We start from the raw sequence: 16,540 nt of genomic DNA, 5'->3' as shown, positions 1-16,540 counted from the left end.
TGCCTGGTCTTGGCTCATATGGGAGGCAATTGGTGAATGTTTCTCACATCAATGTTTCTCTCTTTCCTCCCCTTCCTCTCTTTCTAAAAATCAGTAAAAACATATCTTAGGTGATGATTTAAATATAAATAAGTATATAATAAAACTGACATGTGTTACATCTTATTACAAGTTATCTTCTATACTAACAAAAGTGTAATATGCTAATTAGACTGGGTCAACCAGACATCTTCCAGACATTCGACTTCCTTCCGGACAAAGCCATGGTGGCTGGGGCTGAGGCAGAGTCGTTTAGGGGCGACAAGGCCGACAGGGGAGCCAGCAGTTAGGGGCAATCAGGCCAGCAAGGGAGCAAGCAGTTAGGGGCAAGATAAGGCCAGCGCAGGGGATCAAGCAGTTAGGGGGCGATCAGGCGGAAGGGCAAGGCAGATAGGGGTGATCAGTCTGGCAGGGGAGGGCAGTTGTGGGCAATCGGGCCAGCAGGGCAGGGCAGTTGCGGGCAATCACGCTGGCCCAGGCCAGCAGAGGTGGGCAGTTGGGACAATCAGGCCGACAGGAGAGTGCAGTTGGGGGCGATCAAGCCAGCAGGGGAGGGCATCTGGGGGTGACCAGGCAGGCAGGCAGAGGCGGCTAGGGGTGATCAGGTAGGCAGGCAGGCGAGCAGTTAGAAGCCAGCAGTCCCGAATTGTGAGAGGGATGTCCAACTGCTGGTTTAGACCTGATTCTGGAAGTCAGACATCCCCCCGAGGGGTCTCAGATTGAACAGGGTGCAGGCTGGGCTGAGGGATACACACACCCCCTGCACAAATTTCATGCACTGGGCCTCTAGTCTATATAATAAAAGCCTAAGCGACTGTTATGGCAGAACAACTAGTTGCTATGATGCACATGGACCACCAGGGGACAAACATGCAAGAGCTGCCCACTGGTGGTCAGTGCACTCCCAGAGGGCTCACGACTGGCAAGCACAGCGCTAAGGAGCAGCAAGCCAAGTGGTAAGGAGCAAGGGGTCCCGGTCTGTAAGAGAAATGTCTGACTGCTGGCTTAAGCCCACTCCCCTGGCCAGAGGGTGCAGGCCAGGCTGAGGGACATCCTTCCTCCAGTGCACAAATTTTGTGCACCAGCCTCTAGTATTAAATAATAACACATATTATTGAAAGCAACTATTTAGCTAGTTGTACCACACATAAAATTATACATGCTATAATCTCATAATTTAACTTTAGCAAGTAAACTGAAATAACAAAGGATAATTTACCCTTAAACATAACTGTTTATTTGATAGGTCCTAAAGTTAAGTTTTAATTCTCCCCTGAGTTTCAATCATAGAGAAACTATAAAAAGGAGGAATATTCTTTAGCCTCAGCCTAACTCAATCTTTATCTTCAAAATCACCAATTTCTATCCTTCATTTATTCCCAGCTATAAACTTAAAAAGGAACAGTATTATTTTGTTTACTATTAAAGTATCACATTAAGACTGTAATGTTTTTTATTTAAAATTGTCAGACTAAATACTAATAAAGAACAAGATACTCAGACAAATAGTTGGCACAAAATAATGTCTTTCCTCTTTTCTATGTACCTTAACTTATTACAATCAGTGTCTTACATAATTTGTTCCCAAATGAAAAAAAAAAAACACCACTGGCATTCAAGTGTGTACTTACTAACCTTCCAGTAGTCAGGCTGCAAATTGTAGTATCTCTGATACGCAGATAATGCTGAAAAAGAAAATAATTAGTAGTCAAATTACGTCCCTTTCAAAAATCCACAACACAGGTATCAATATTTTAATATAGAATGCTCATCATACCGCTTCTCAGCAAATAGCCAACACCAAATAATTTAGTATTTTTGTTAATAACTTAATCACTTGTGGAGACAATAAAAATTATAATAGAAATAAATGATCTGTAGATCAGCTATATAAAACCATATAAAATCTCATAATTAAAAAAACGTAAAATATTGGCAGTTACTTCCAATCAACTTGATCTTTCTCATAGACTAATTCTCATGTAAATTTTCTAAAGTTTTTACATATTAAATGGAATCTTCTAATTTCTTCTCAAAATGCAACTTACTTTCCAGGAAGATAAAACCACTGCTACATCAAACCCTTATTTCTAATGTTTCCCTTCACATGATCAACATTACCTACATTACTAGCATCAATCTCATTCCAAGATGATTATGTCCATGCTCTCTTGCCCATCTAAAGACATTAAAGGTCTATAATCAAGCACAAAGTAGTTCATGCCAGCCTGAAAAAGGGGCACATAAAAGTAAGAAGATAACAGAGAAATCACATACACACATTAGAATTAGTGGGGCAGTTAAAAAAAAAAACAAAAAAAAAAAAACAGGAGCTGGTCGGGTACAGCTTAGTTGTGTTCTCCTTATATGTCAAAGTTGTGGGCTGGATACAAAGTCAGGACACATTCAGGAATCAAGCAATGAGCATATTTTGGTAAAAAACTTACCGAAAGAAATAAAACAGGAAACTCAACAATGATTCTAATGCAATCAGAATGTCTCTTAATTTACTACTTAAAGTTCCCCAAGGAAGACTTTCAGACTAAAATATAGCTAGAAATAAACAATGGCTTAAAATCAAAATAAAATGAGGAAAACAGTATACTAAAGGAAAAGCAAACAATGGAAGTACTTCCTTACTCATGCTATGAGGTCAGATTTCCCTAAAACCCAAACCAAAGACATACAACTACATACAATATCTCTCATGTACATACCTGCGATAATCCTCAAATAAACAGGCAAATTGAATCCAACAATACATAAAAAGTACCACATATGACACCAAGTTGAATTTATCCCAGGAAACACAGCACTAGCCGGTTTGGCTCAGTGGATAGAGTGTCGGCCTGCAGACTGAAGAGTCGCAGGTTCGATTCCGGTAGGAGGCACATGCCTGGGTTGCAGACTCGATCCCCCACAGCGGGTGTGCGGGAAGCAGCCGATCGGTGATTCTCTCTCATCATTGATGTTTCTGTCTTTCTCTCCCCCTCCCTTCCTCTCTAAAATCAATAAAAATATTTTTTTAAAAAATGAAAAACATGTAATCTGTCACACTAATATGATAAAAATAAAAAATCACATGATCATATAAAAATATAGACAATCATGTGACAAAATCAAACACCTATCATATATATGGCTAATATGCAAAATGTCCCCTCTGAGTTCTACTGGGAGACCGGGAGTTCAATCACTTGCTATGATGTGCACTGACCACCAGGAGCGGCGCGAAACAAAGGAAGGTCCTGCTGGTAGCCAGAAGACCCTGACCAGCCCTGATCACCAGCCAGACCTAGGGACCCTACCTGTACACAAAATTCATGCACCAGGCTTCTAGTGATTAAATAAAGAAAAACACACAAGACACTGAGAATCAAGGAGAACTTCCTCAATTTGACAAAGAATATCTATCAAAAACCTATAATTAACATCATATTTATTGGTGAAAAACTCAAGGCTTTCCGACTAAAATCAAGAATAAGGCAAGGATGTCCTGTGACACTACTGTTCTTCATCATAATCATAATGGAAGTCCTAGCTGATAAAATACTAGAAAGAGAAATAAAGAAATACCTGTTGGGAACAAAGAAATAAAACTGTCTTTGTTTGAAGATGACTCAATTATCTATGCAATATAATTGCTGGAACTAATAAATTATATTAATGTTACAGGATACAAGACTTACATGTTGAAGAAAATATTTGCAAGACAAATCTGATAAAGGACTGTTATTAAAAATATACAGCTCTGGTCTGGCCAGAGTGGCTCAGTGGTTGGAGTGTCAGCTCAAGTATGAAGGGTCTTGGGTTTGATTCCCAGTCAAGGGCACATACATGGGTTGCCAGTTTGACCCCTGGCCTGGTCAAATTAGGAAGCAACCAATCAATGTGACACATTACTATTTCTTTCCTCCTCTCTTCTTCCCATGTCCCTCCTTTCTAGTCTCTCTATAAATCAAAGGGAAAAAATATCCTAGAGAGCATGATTAAAAAAAAAAAAAAAAACCACCAAAAATCCTTAAAATTCAACCATTAGAAAACAAACCCAATTAAAAATGGGCTACTGAGCTTAGCAGACACCCTCCAAAGACTATTTACAGATACTAAAAGCAGCATATGAAAAGATGCTTCCTTCAACTCATATGCCATCAGAAAAATGAAACTTAAAACTATACATCCTATATAATAAAGAGGTAATATGCAAAGTAACTGTCACACCCTCACAAAATGGCTGCCTACAATCAGGCCAGCAGGGGGGTTGGTGAGGGATGACCAAACAACTGAACAGCAGGCTGCGTGGGGCAACAAGGCCAGTGTGGGAGCAATGAGGGGCAACCAGGCTGGGAGGAGGGGCAGTTGGGGGCGACTAGGCCAGTAGGGGAGGATAGTAAGAGAAGATCAGGCTGGCAGGGGGGGCGGGGGGGGGGGGGGCCTGTTGGGGCAAACAGGCCAGCAGAGGGGGTAGTTGGAGACGATTAGTCTGGAAGGGGCCAATGAGGGGCGACTAGGCCAACAGGGGTGGGGGCAGTTGGGGGCGACCAGGCTTACAGGGGGGGCAGTCAGGGGTGACCAGGCCGTTAGGGAGGGGGCAGTTGGGGGCAACCTGACCAGCAGGGGAGGCAGTTAGGGGCAATCAGCCTGGCACACAGAGACAGTGAGGGACGATCAGGTCGGCAGGTGTAGGAGGGCAGTTAGGGGTGACCAGGCAGGCAGGCAGATGAGCAATTAGGAGCCAGCGGTCCAGGATTATGACAGGGCTGTCCGACTGCCAGTTTAGGCCCGATCCAATGGGTTCTGAATTGGAGAGGGTGTTAGCTGGGCTAAGGGGAAAATTTCGTGCACTGGGCCTCTAGTTTGTTATAAAGGCTAAAATCCAAACACTGATAGGAACAAATGCAAAAAAAATTTTCACCCACTTATGGTGGACATACAAAATGGTACAGCTACTTTTGAGTACAATTTTGCAGTTTCTTAAAAACTAATCATACTCTTACCATATGATAAAGCAATCATAGTCCTTGGTATTTACCCAAAGAAGTTGAAAACTTATGTCCACACAAAAACCTGTACACAAATTCTTACAGCAACCTTATTCAGAAATTAGGAGCAAAAAAAAAGATATCCTGCCCTAGCCCATTTGGTTCAGTGGATAGGGCGTCGGCCTGTGAACTGGAAGGTCCCAGGTTCGATTCCGGTCAAAGGCACATACCCGGGTTGTGGGCTTGATCCCCAGTGGGGGACTTGAAGGAGGCAGCTGATCTATGATTCTCTGTCATCATGGATGTTTCTATCTCTTTCTCCCTCTTCCTCTCTGAAATCAATAAAAATAAATTAAAAATAAAAAAGATACCCTCCAGTAGGTGAATAAATAAACTGTGGCCTGTCCAGACTGAAGTATTATTATTCTGTACTTAAACACACACACACACACACACACACACACACACACAATCAAGCCATGAAAAGGAAATGGAGGAACCTTTAAAGTATATCACCAAGTAAATCTGAAAAGGTTACATATGGTGAGATTCCAACTTACACTCAATTAGTAGATAAAGGCAAGGGCACCATTACTGCTGTGAGATTTATTTTCATGGACTTAATCTGTGTGCCTTTCACTCATGCATACAAACTAGCAAGAAAGGCCATCCTACACAGCTGGTGTGGCTCAATGGTTGAGTCAGGAGGTCACAGCTCAATTCCTGGTCAGGGCATATTGCCTGGTTGCAGGTTCAATTCCCAGTGTGGGGCATGCAGAAAGCAGGTGATCAATGATTCTCTCTCATCATTAACATTTCTATCTCCCCTTTCTCTCTGAAATCAATTAAAAATATAATTTTTTTCAAAGGCCATCCTTTCAGTGACCCGCAATTAAATGCTAAAAATCACCTCTGGGTGAAGATCTAACATGCTAGTAGGACATGTGATGTATTAAGAAAAATGTAGTTCCACTGCACAACAGATACACTTGTAGTAATCTGGTTATTATTTAAGAGAAAAGGAGGAAAGGGAAGGCTATATAATATTGGCATGCCATTTATACAGCTTTGCCAAAATACTACATTTAACACTCTGAGTCTGTTCCCCACTGATTAATGGAGGAAGGGATTAGACAAAGACAGTTCAGACACGTACCCAGTAAAGTCTGAGTGACTTGGAAAGGTGCCTATCTGTGTGCCACTCAGACCTGAAAACAAATTAGTGGCCAGGATGGGTGTGGTCACTGCAAGTGCTAGAACCTAAATATTTAAAACTCCCAACAAAGGAAGTTCTCCTCTCTCTCTTTCTGACTCTCTCTCTCACCTGCCAGCCTTCTTGGGAGTCCTGCTGCAGGGGACTATGCTCCCATGCACCTTCATGGTGCACAACCTATATTGGACTCCACACAGATGAACTAATAGACTTCAATTAGCTTGAACGCTGAACTACATCTGGCTGCAACATGGAATGGAAACTCTAGACCAGGGGTGGGCAAACTTTTTGACTTGAGGGCCACAATGGGTTCTTAAATTGGACCGGAGGGCAGGAACAAAAGCATGGACGGAGTGTTTGTGTGAACTAATATAAATTCAAAGAAAACATCATTACATAAAAGGGTACGGTCTTTTTTTTTTTTTTTTTTTTTAGTTTTATTCATTTCAAACGGGCCGGATCCGGCCCGCGGGCCGTTGTTTGCCCACGGCTGCTCCCCACGGCTGTTCTAGACACTAGGCTTACTTCTGGCTCTCCTGGACTCCCAGCTGCACCTCTTCCAGGACTGACTTAAGGAGCAGGGTACTTTAAAACCTGAGAAATATAACACCAGGCCAATAAAGCCTTCTTCCATGCCCCATCCTCTCCTGCAAGTCCTAGAAAATTCATTTTCCTAAAACATTCACTCCGTCTCCCTCATTCTCACCAAGTGTCAATCACCAGGCAAGTCAGGAACACTAAATTAAAGAACAGAGTTGCTTCATTCCCACTCACGTCTGGGAAATCTGGCCTACTAATTCCTCCTGCAACACAGACACCAGAGACATCTTTTCTGCAGCAAATTCTTTAAAATTATTCCCTCAGCTTTTATTTGGAGAGCAACATTTCTCTTTCACTTTAAATGTTGTTTTCCTCAGCCTATGAGTTATTAAATAGCCTGAGTACTATTCTTGTGGCAACCACTCTTGTTTTCTATCTCGGGAGTTCCCAAGAATGCTGAGTGGTTTAGTGGAATTCTTGCCTGCCATGACGGAGACCCAGGTTCAATTTTGACCAATTTACTATGTCAATTTCTAGTGATCTCTTTGGATTTCTGGGTGCCAGAACAACAGGGGAAGTATAAACAGGTGGGTCACAGAGGACTTTTAGTGCAGTAAAATATTTTATATGGTACTATAATAATGTCATTCTATATTTCAACAAAACAATATAGAATGAGTTACACCAAGAATGAACCATTAAACTATGGAGAAGTTTGAGTAAATATAGATTCATTAATTACAACAAATATTACCAATCGGATAAAGGATGTTGATAATGGGAAAGTTATATATGTGCAGGGACAAGGGTTATATAGGAATCCTCTGCACCTTTACCTAATTTTCCTGTGAAATTAAACTGCTCCCAAAAAAAGTTGTCTTGCCCTGGTCAGTGTGCTCAGTTGGTTGGGCATCATCCAATGCTCCAAAAGGTCACCTGTTCAATTCCTGGGTTGCAATCTCCCAGTAGTGGACTTGCAGGAAGCAGACAATGATGTTTATCTCACATCAATGTCTTTTTTTCTCCCTCCCTTCCCCTTCATTTCTTTCTAAAAATCGATAAAAACATCATTTTTTAAAAACAGTCTTCATTTTTTAAGAACTATGGGCATCAGCTTTACAAAAAGTCAGCTTCAAGAGTTCATTGGGACCTTTCAGAAAACAGCCATAACTGTTGAAAATTATTTAAAAACAACCAGTTAAAAATCTCTGGAAACTGAACTACACACACTAACCAAATGAAGATATAACTTACATAAATAAATCTACTAAATCTGATTTTTAAAATTAGAACATGTGGCACTTCAACCAAAATTCACGCCTTCTCTACTCGTTCCCACTTAGCCCAGCCAGTATGGCTCAGTGGTTGAGCGCCAATATATGAATCAAGAGATCACCCTTCAATTTCTGGTCAGGGCACATGCCAAAGTTGTGGGCTCAATCCCCTATATGGGGCACACAGGAGGCAGCCAATCAAGGATTCTCTCTTGTCACTGATATTTCTGTCTCCCTCTCCCTTCCACTCTGAAATCAATAAAAATATATTTAAAAAAAATAAAATCCTATCTAATAAAGAGGCAATATGCAAATTGACAATCACTCCAACAAACAAGATGGCCGCCCCCACGTGGACACAAGATGGCCAGCAATAGAGGGCAGTTGTGGGCGATCAGGCCTGAGGGGAGGGCAGTTGTGGGGGACCAGGCCTGAAGGGGAGGGCAGTTGGAAACAACCAGGCCCGCAGGGGAGGGCAGTTGTGGGGGACCAGGCCTGTAGGGGAGGGCAATTGGGAGCAACCAGGCCTGCAGGGGAGGGCAGTTGGGAACAACCAGGCCAGCAGGGAGGGCAGTTAGGTGGGACCAGGCCTGCAGGGGAGGGGAACTGGGAGCAACCAGGCCTGCAGGGGAGGGCAGTTAGGTGGGACCAGGCCTGCAGGGGAGGGGAACTGGGAGCAACCAGGCCTGCAGGGGAGGGCAGTTAGGTGGGACCAGGCCTGCAGGGGAGGGGAACTGGGAGCAACCAGGCCTGCAGGGGAGGGCAGTTGTGGGGGACCAGGACTGTAGGGGAGGGCAATTGGGAGCAACCAGGTCTGCAGGGGAGGGCAGTTGGAGGGACCAGTCCTGCAGGGGAGGGCAGTTGGAGGGACCAGGCCTGCAGGAGAGGGCAGTTGTGGGGGACCAGGCCTGTAGGGGAGGGCAATTGGGAGCAACCAGGCCTGCAGGGAGGGCAGTTGGAGGGACAAGTCCTGCAGGAGAGGGCAATTAGGCATGACCGGGCTGGCAAGGGAGGGCAGTTGGGGTGACCAGGCCAGCAGGGGGAGGGCAGTTGGGGGCGACCAGATCGGCAGGGGAGGGCCGTTGGGGGCGATCAGGCCAGCAGGGGAGGGTAGTTAGGGGCGACCAGTCTGGTACGGGAGCAGTTAGGTGTCAATCAGGCTGGCAGGGAAGTGGTTAGGGGGTGATCAGGCTGGCAGGCAGAAGTGGTTAGGGGCAATCAGGCAAGGCAGGCAGGCAGGCAAGTGGTTGGGAGCCAGCAGTCCTGGATTGTGAGACGGATTCCAGATTGGAGAGGGTGCAGGCTAGGCTGAGGGACACACACACCCACCATGCACGAATTTTGTGCACCAGGCCTCTAGTAAATAAATAATACTAAAGAAGGGTTCATCACGAGATTTTAGTATACAGAAAACAAATAGTAAAATTAAAGAAATGACAATTTATATTATCCAGTCTGAGGATTATACTGAAAACCAAATAAAAAGACGTAAGGGGTCAAAGATGCAATCACATGTTAATAAGATATCCATTAGAGAAGTATTAAATTGGGAGAAGGGAGAAAAATGCAGAAATATTTGGGAAAAAATAAGGATTAAAGACAAATCTACACACTCAAGAAGGTCAACACATTCAATGCAGGATAAACTCAAAAAGACCCACACTGAAATACATTACTAGTAAACAGCTAAAAGACAAAGAGGAGAGACTCCAGAAAGTAGCAAGATACAGGCAACTCATCTCATACAAGTGATCTTCGGTAAGCATAAGAACCTATTTCATATCAAGACACCAGGAAGATCAGAAGGTAGTGAGATAACATATTTGAAGTGCTAGTATAAGAACAACATTAATTAAAAGTGCTATAGGCATCATAAGCTAAGGAAGTTAACAACCAGTATATGTATCCACAAGAAAAGCTGAAGAGTCTTCACACTGAAATAAAAGAACATTAAACAATAGCTTGAAAATATAAAAATATAGAAATAGGTAATAGAACTACATAGATAAATGTAAAAACCATTATATTTTGATATTTTTCATTTATAACTCCTTAGTTTCCTATATAACATAAGAGATTGGTGCATAAAAAATAATTGTAAACATATATTTAAGATCACATAATGTATAAGTATTTAAAAATATCCTAAAAAGAGCAAAAGCTGGTTATCCTGATATTAACACAAAATACACTTCAACTCAAAATCTATACAAGGGATAAAGAAAGTCATTATAAATACACACACACACACACACACACACACACACACACACACACACTGAGTGGCCAGATATTTATGACTACCTGACGTTTGTAGGCAAATTAGCTGTAATTTCGCACTGAAGTTGCTAGAGGGCCAGACCATTATAACTAGGGAAGCAAGTTGTTTACCATGACAGTAGAAGTGATTTTTTTCCAAAGATATGGGTAAACAACGCAACTTAACAGCCTTTGAACATGAGGTGATTGTTGGCTCTTGGAGCCATGGAGCGAGTATCAGCAAAACAGCTCAATTCATTAAATGTTCAAGAGCAACTGTTGTTAAACTGTTTAAAGACTGGACTGTCAGCTGAAAACCTGGGTCTGAACATGCGAATTGTGGCCATCAGCAACTAGTCAACATTAGGGCAGAACGGAGAGTGGCAACACTGGTACAAAACAACAGAAGAGCAACACTCCATCAAATTACTGCAGATCTTAATCAGGGATCCTTTCAAATGATCTCTGAACGCACTGTTCGAGTACACTGCATGGTATGGGATATAGAAGCTGAAGGCCTGTTTGAACACCTTTGCTGTCTGCAGTTACCAAGATAAAACATCTCAAGTTCGCACAGGAACACAAGGATTGGACAGTCAAGCATTAGAAAAAAGTCATGTGATCTGATGAATCACATTTCCAGTTGCATCATGCAGATGGCAGAGTGAGATTTTTTAAAAAATATATATTTTATTAATTTTTTACAGCAAGGAAGGGAGAGGGATAGAGAGTTAGAAACATTGATCAGCTGCCTCCTGCACACCCCCCACTGGGGACATGCCTGCAACCAAGGTACATGCCCTTGACTGGAATCGAACCCGGGACCCTTTGGTCCGCAGGCTGACACTCTATCCACTGAGCCAAACCGGTCAGGGCGGCGGAGTGAGATTTTGATGGAAATAGCATGAAAGCATGCACCCCACATGCATGAGTACAACCCTTCAAGCATGTGAGGACAGTGTTATGGTTTGGGCATGTTTTTCTGGCATGATTTGGGCCCTTTACTTCGTGTGGAACAATGTTTGAATAGCACGATATACCTAAGTATCGTTGCTGATCAAGTTCATCCTATCATGTTGATGGCGTATCCCAGTGGTCGGCAAACCACAGCTCGCGAGCCACATGCGGCTCCTTGGCCCCTTGACTGTGGCTCTTCCACAAAATACCACGTGCAGGTGCATACGTACAGTGCAACTGAAACTTCGTGGCCCATGCACAGGAGTTGGTTTTTGGCCTGGGTGAGTCTATTTTGAAGAAGTGGCGTTAGAAGAAGTGGGGGGTGTCAATTGGGCGGGCGATAGGAGGTGAGGCACAGGCGGGCCACGGGATATGCAGCGCGGGGGAGGTACATTCGCTGAGGTCGACCCCTTCCAACTCTCCCATCCACACTCATCTATCTGAAACAAGTATACAAGACGAGTGTGGATGGGAGAATTGGAAGGGGTCGACCTCAGCGAATGTACCTCAATCAGATTGAGGACATTTTTGGCAAGGGCCAGCTTAGAAGTATCCTAATTTAGTAACAATGTACCTACCAATGTAGTTTAAGATTTAAAAATTTGGCTCTCAAAAGAAATTTCAATCATTGTACTGTTGATATTTGGCTCTGTTGACTAATGAGTTTGCCGACCACTGGCGTATCCCAATGGAGATAGCATCTTCCAACAAGACAATGCGCCATGCCACGGTGCTCATATTGTGCAGGAGTGGTTTCAAGAACATGAGGGAGACTCTACCTTGCTTAGGTGGCCCCCACAATCATCAGATCTCAATCCAATTGAGCATTTGTGGGATGAAGTTAAAAGAGCCATCAGGCAGCTGGTACCTCAACCATGAAATCTCACAGACTAGACAGTGCTATTCATCAGGCATGGTGTCAGATTCCTCATATCACCTTTCAGCATCACATGGACTCAATGCAAGAAGCGTCACCACAGTATTGAAGGCAAAATGTGGCCCAACGAAGTACTGATGGGGTGGTCATAATAACATAATCTGGCCACTCAGAGTGTGTGTGTGTGTGTGTGTGTGTGTGTGTGTGTATACTAGAGGCCCGGTGCTCAAAAATTTGTGCACTCGGGGGTCCCTCAGCCTGGCCTGTGCCCTCTCCCAGTCTGGGACCCCTCAGGGGATGTCAACCTGCTGGCTTAGGCCCGCTCCCCAGAGGTTCAGGCCTAAGCTGGAAGCCAGACATCCCTCTGGCAGCCCAGGAGCCCTTGGAGGATGTCCACTTGCCAGCAGGGAGCAGGCCTAAGCAGCAGTCGGACATCCTTAGCGTTGCTGAGGAGGCAAAAGAGGCTCCCACCACCACCACTGTGCTGGCTTGTGGCTGAGCAGAGCTCCCCTTGTGGGAGCACACTGACCACCAGGCGGCAGCTCCTGCATTGGGCTTCTGTACCCTGGTGGTCAGTGTGTTCCATAGTGACCAGTCATTCTACTGTTAGGGTCAATTTGCATATTACCCTTTTATTATATAGGATAGAGGCCTGGTGCATGGTGGGAACCGGTTGATTTGCCCTGTAGCATGTCCCAGATCAGGGTGGGGGTCCTGCTGGGGTGCCCAGCCAGCCTGGGTGAGGGGCTGGGGGGCCATTTTCAGGCTGGCTACACCCCCTTCAGGGTGGGAGTACCTGGCCAGCCTAGCTGAGGGGCTGGTGGCTGTTTGCAGGTTGGTCAAGACCCCCAGTGGGAACCCTCACCCCATGGGGGTGTGGCCAGCCTGGGTGAGGGGCTGAGGGCTGTTTTCAGGTGGCCATACTCCCTTCAGGATGGGGGTCCCTACTGGGGTGCCTGGCCAGCCTGGTGAGGGGCTGATGGCCATTGTCAGGCTGGCCACGCCCCCCGGCGACCCAAGCTCCCAGCCTCTCCTCTTTGTCTTTTTTTTTTTTCCAGCAGGTATCTGGAATTTATTTATCTTCTATAACTGAAACTTTGTAGCCTTGAACGGAGCCCAGTGCCAGCCAGGGCAGGCGGGAAGTGGCTTCCTCCATCACCAGGGGCAACCCAAGCCTCCTGCTCGCTCCAGCTGCATGGCTGCCGCCATCTTTGTGACGGAGTGACGGTGAATTTGCATATTATTTTTATTAGATATACGGAATATGTTAATTAGTCCAGATATGCTAATTAGACATGACCAGTCAGGCACTTAATAGTCATGACCAGTCAGGCACAGCCAAGGAGGGCTCCTGACTGGAGTGGCCAATGGCACATGGGCCTACAGCCCCGCCCAGCTGTGGTTCTCGAGCAAGAACACTGCGCCACCTGTCCTGGGAGCAACCCCCCATGAGAGTGGCCACTGGGGGGGCGCGCAGGGGCCCATGGCACTGCCCAGCGGGGGGTTGCAAGCAAGCACGCTGTGCCACCTGTCCAGGGATTGCGAGCAAGCACACCGTGCCACTTGTCCTGGGAGCACGCCCCATCAAAAGTGGCCAGCAGCGGGTCGCGCATGGAAGCCCACAGCACCGCCCAGCGAGAGGTCACGGGCAAGCACGCCGCACCACCTGTCCGGGGGTCATGAGCAAGCACGCGGCACTGCCTGGCCCGAGAGCAGCCCCCAGTGGAACACGCCAGCCCATGGCGCCACCGAGCCTGGAAGCTGGCTGGCCGGGGTTCACAAGCAAGCATGCCACGCCGCCTGTCCTGGGAGCAGCCCCCAGTGGGAGTGGCCACCAGCAGGGACACACGCGGGCCTGCGGTGACGCCCAGCCTGGAGGCCAGATGGCTGGAGGTCTCTAGCAGGCCCGCGGTATCGCCACCCTGTGCTTAGGTAGTGTGGCCCCCAGAGGAAGTGGCCCCCAGCTACCTGAATGCAAGGCACAGCCAATGTGCATCCCTCTCAGGTGCTGAGGTGAAGCTGCCTGCGTCCCTGACCAGGGACGTGACACTGCCTGCCTGTGTCCCTGACCTCAGACGTGGCACTGCCTATGTGCATCCCCGCCCTGCACTGAGGTGAACCTATCTGCCTGCGTCCCTGGAAAGGTACGTGACACTGCCTGCATGTGACCCCCTGGGTCTTGCCCAGTGGGGGTGGGGCTTGCTGAGTCTGGGTTTCAAGTGATTTTGAGGCATGCACAGGCGTGCGAGGTCTTGACCCTGGTCCCACAGCGCACCCAACACTCTGACAGAAGGGAGGGGGAAGCCTAATACCCACACCCAGGACCCACACAGCATGGCAGCAGTAACCGCATCCTTAGCGGAATTGGCCATTGGTTAATTTGCCTTCAGCAGCTTCACAGCCAGAAATCCCATTCACCCGCACCCAGGACCCACACAGGAGGGTGACAGGAACCCATCCCTTGTGGAATCGGCAATTGGTTAGCTTGCCTTCAGTGGCCTGACAGCAAGGAATCCCATACACCCATACACAGAACCCACACAGTAGGGAAGCGGAAGCATCATCTCTCGTGGAATTGACCATTGGTTAGCTTGCTATCAGCAGCCTGACAGCCAGGAATCCCATTCACCCACACCCAGGAACCACACAGCAGGGTGGCGAGAACCCATTCCTTGAGGAATCGGACATTGGTCATTTTGTTGTCAGCAGCCTGACAGCCAAGAATCCCATTCACCCGCATCCAGGACCCAGACAGGTGGTAATTGTTTATTTATTAATAAATTTATATATTAGTTTCATATATATTTTTCTAATTTTCTTTAATCTCTGACACTTCTATTATAGAGAAAGGGCAAATACTGATATTAAAATATTTCTTCTAATTAATTCCCTTTCCATGTGCACGAATTCATGCACCGGGCCACTAGTCCTATACAATAAAAGCCTAATATGCTAAGTGTCCAGTCATCTGGTCATCCATTCGACCAATCAAAGCATAATATGTTAATGCTATGCTAAGGCTACTCAACTGCTCACTATCACGTGCACTGACCACCAAGGGGCAGACAGTTTACTTGTTGACCAGTCACTATGATATGCACTGATCACCAGGGGGCAGAAACTCCAACTGGCATATTAGTTTGTTGGGGTCGGGCCAATTGGGACTGAGACAGGCAGGACACACCTTTGAGCCCTCCCACAGCCCCTCCCTGGCTGGCCTACCTCCCACCGTCCCTCCCTGACCCCCATCATGCACCAGTGGGGTCCCTCAGCCTAGCCTCCGCCCTCTTGCAATCAAGGCTGAGGGACCCCCACACACACCCCAGTGCACAATTTTCATGCATCGGGACTCTAGTCCATCCTATCTAATAAAAGAGAAACATGGTAACTGGCATACGACCGCTACCCTTCCCACTGGATAATCAGCGAGATATGCAAATTAACTGCCGGCCAAGATGGCGGCCAGCAGCCAGGCAGCTTGAAACTAACATGAGGCTTGCTTGCTTCAGTGATGAAGGACTCCAACGTTCCCCGCCTGACTTGCCGGGCCTCTGACCTTGCAGTTTAAGAAACATTGTAACAAATATAGAAGCTAAACAAAACCCCAGAAACCTGCTTTCAGCAAGCCGGGATCTCAGAGCTGGAGTTACACATTGTTTTGATTATAGAACCCAAACAAACCAGATACCTGATTTCAGCAGCAGAGGCCTCAGAACTGGAGCCAGAGCTAAAGCTGGCCCAGAATGAAAAAAAAAAAAAAGAAAAAAAGGAGCGGTTGGGAGCTTCAGACGGCCTGAAAACAGCCCTAAGCCCCTAACCCAGGCTGGCCAGGCATCCCAGTGGGGACCCCCACCCTGATCCAGGACACCCTTCAGGGCAAACCAGCTGGCCCCCACCCATGCACCAGGCCTCTATCCTATATAGTAAAAGGGTAATATGCCTCCCAGCACCAGGATCAGCGGAGCCGCGAGGCCTCCCAGCACTGGGATCAGCAGAGCTGAGAGGCCTCCTGGCACCGGGATCAGCGTGATAGGGGGCAGCGCCCAAACCCCCTGATCGCCCTGCGGCCCTGTGTGTGACAGGGGGCAGGGCCACAACCTCCCTATCCGCCCTGCTCTGTTCGTGACAGGGGAAGGTGCCCCAACCCCCTGATCAGCCCTGCTCTGTGCCTGATAGGGGGAAGCTCCCCAATCCCCTGATCACCCTGCAGCTCTGTGCGTGACAGGGTACAGAGCCCCAACTCCCCTGATGGGCCCTGCTCTGTGCGTGACAGGGGTGGCGCCGCAACTTCCCCATCGACCCTGCCTTGAGTGTGACAGGGGGCGGTGCCCCAACCCCCCAATCGGCCCTACCCTGAGCGTGACTGAGGGTGGCATCGCAACCTCCCAATCCGCCCTGC

At 46.7% G+C, this 16,540-nt stretch overlaps 1 protein-coding gene across 6 annotated transcripts in view; it reads right to left on the bottom strand.

Annotated features, from left to right (window-relative positions):
• The window catches only part of LOC132225560 (histone demethylase UTY-like), a 300,626-nt gene that overhangs the window by 244,195 nt on the left and 39,891 nt on the right, over positions 1–16,540 (bottom strand). For all 6 annotated transcript variants that reach the window (XR_009450969.1, XM_059680653.1, XM_059680656.1 and 3 more), the window contains one exon: positions 1,675–1,724. Coding sequence is in view for 4 of the 6 variants with exons in the window: in XM_059680653.1 (XP_059536636.1) it covers positions 1,675–1,724 (50 nt within the window). In the remaining 2 variants the exon portion in view is untranslated. The remainder of the gene's footprint in view (positions 1–1,674; positions 1,725–16,540) is intronic.

This window comes from Myotis daubentonii, chromosome Y, assembly GCF_963259705.1.
Source record: "Myotis daubentonii chromosome Y, mMyoDau2.1, whole genome shotgun sequence".
Classification (NCBI taxonomy): domain Eukaryota; kingdom Metazoa; phylum Chordata; class Mammalia; order Chiroptera; family Vespertilionidae; genus Myotis; species Myotis daubentonii.
The sequence above is the reverse complement of the archived record's forward strand: the minus strand, read 5'-3'. Positions and strand labels throughout refer to the sequence as shown.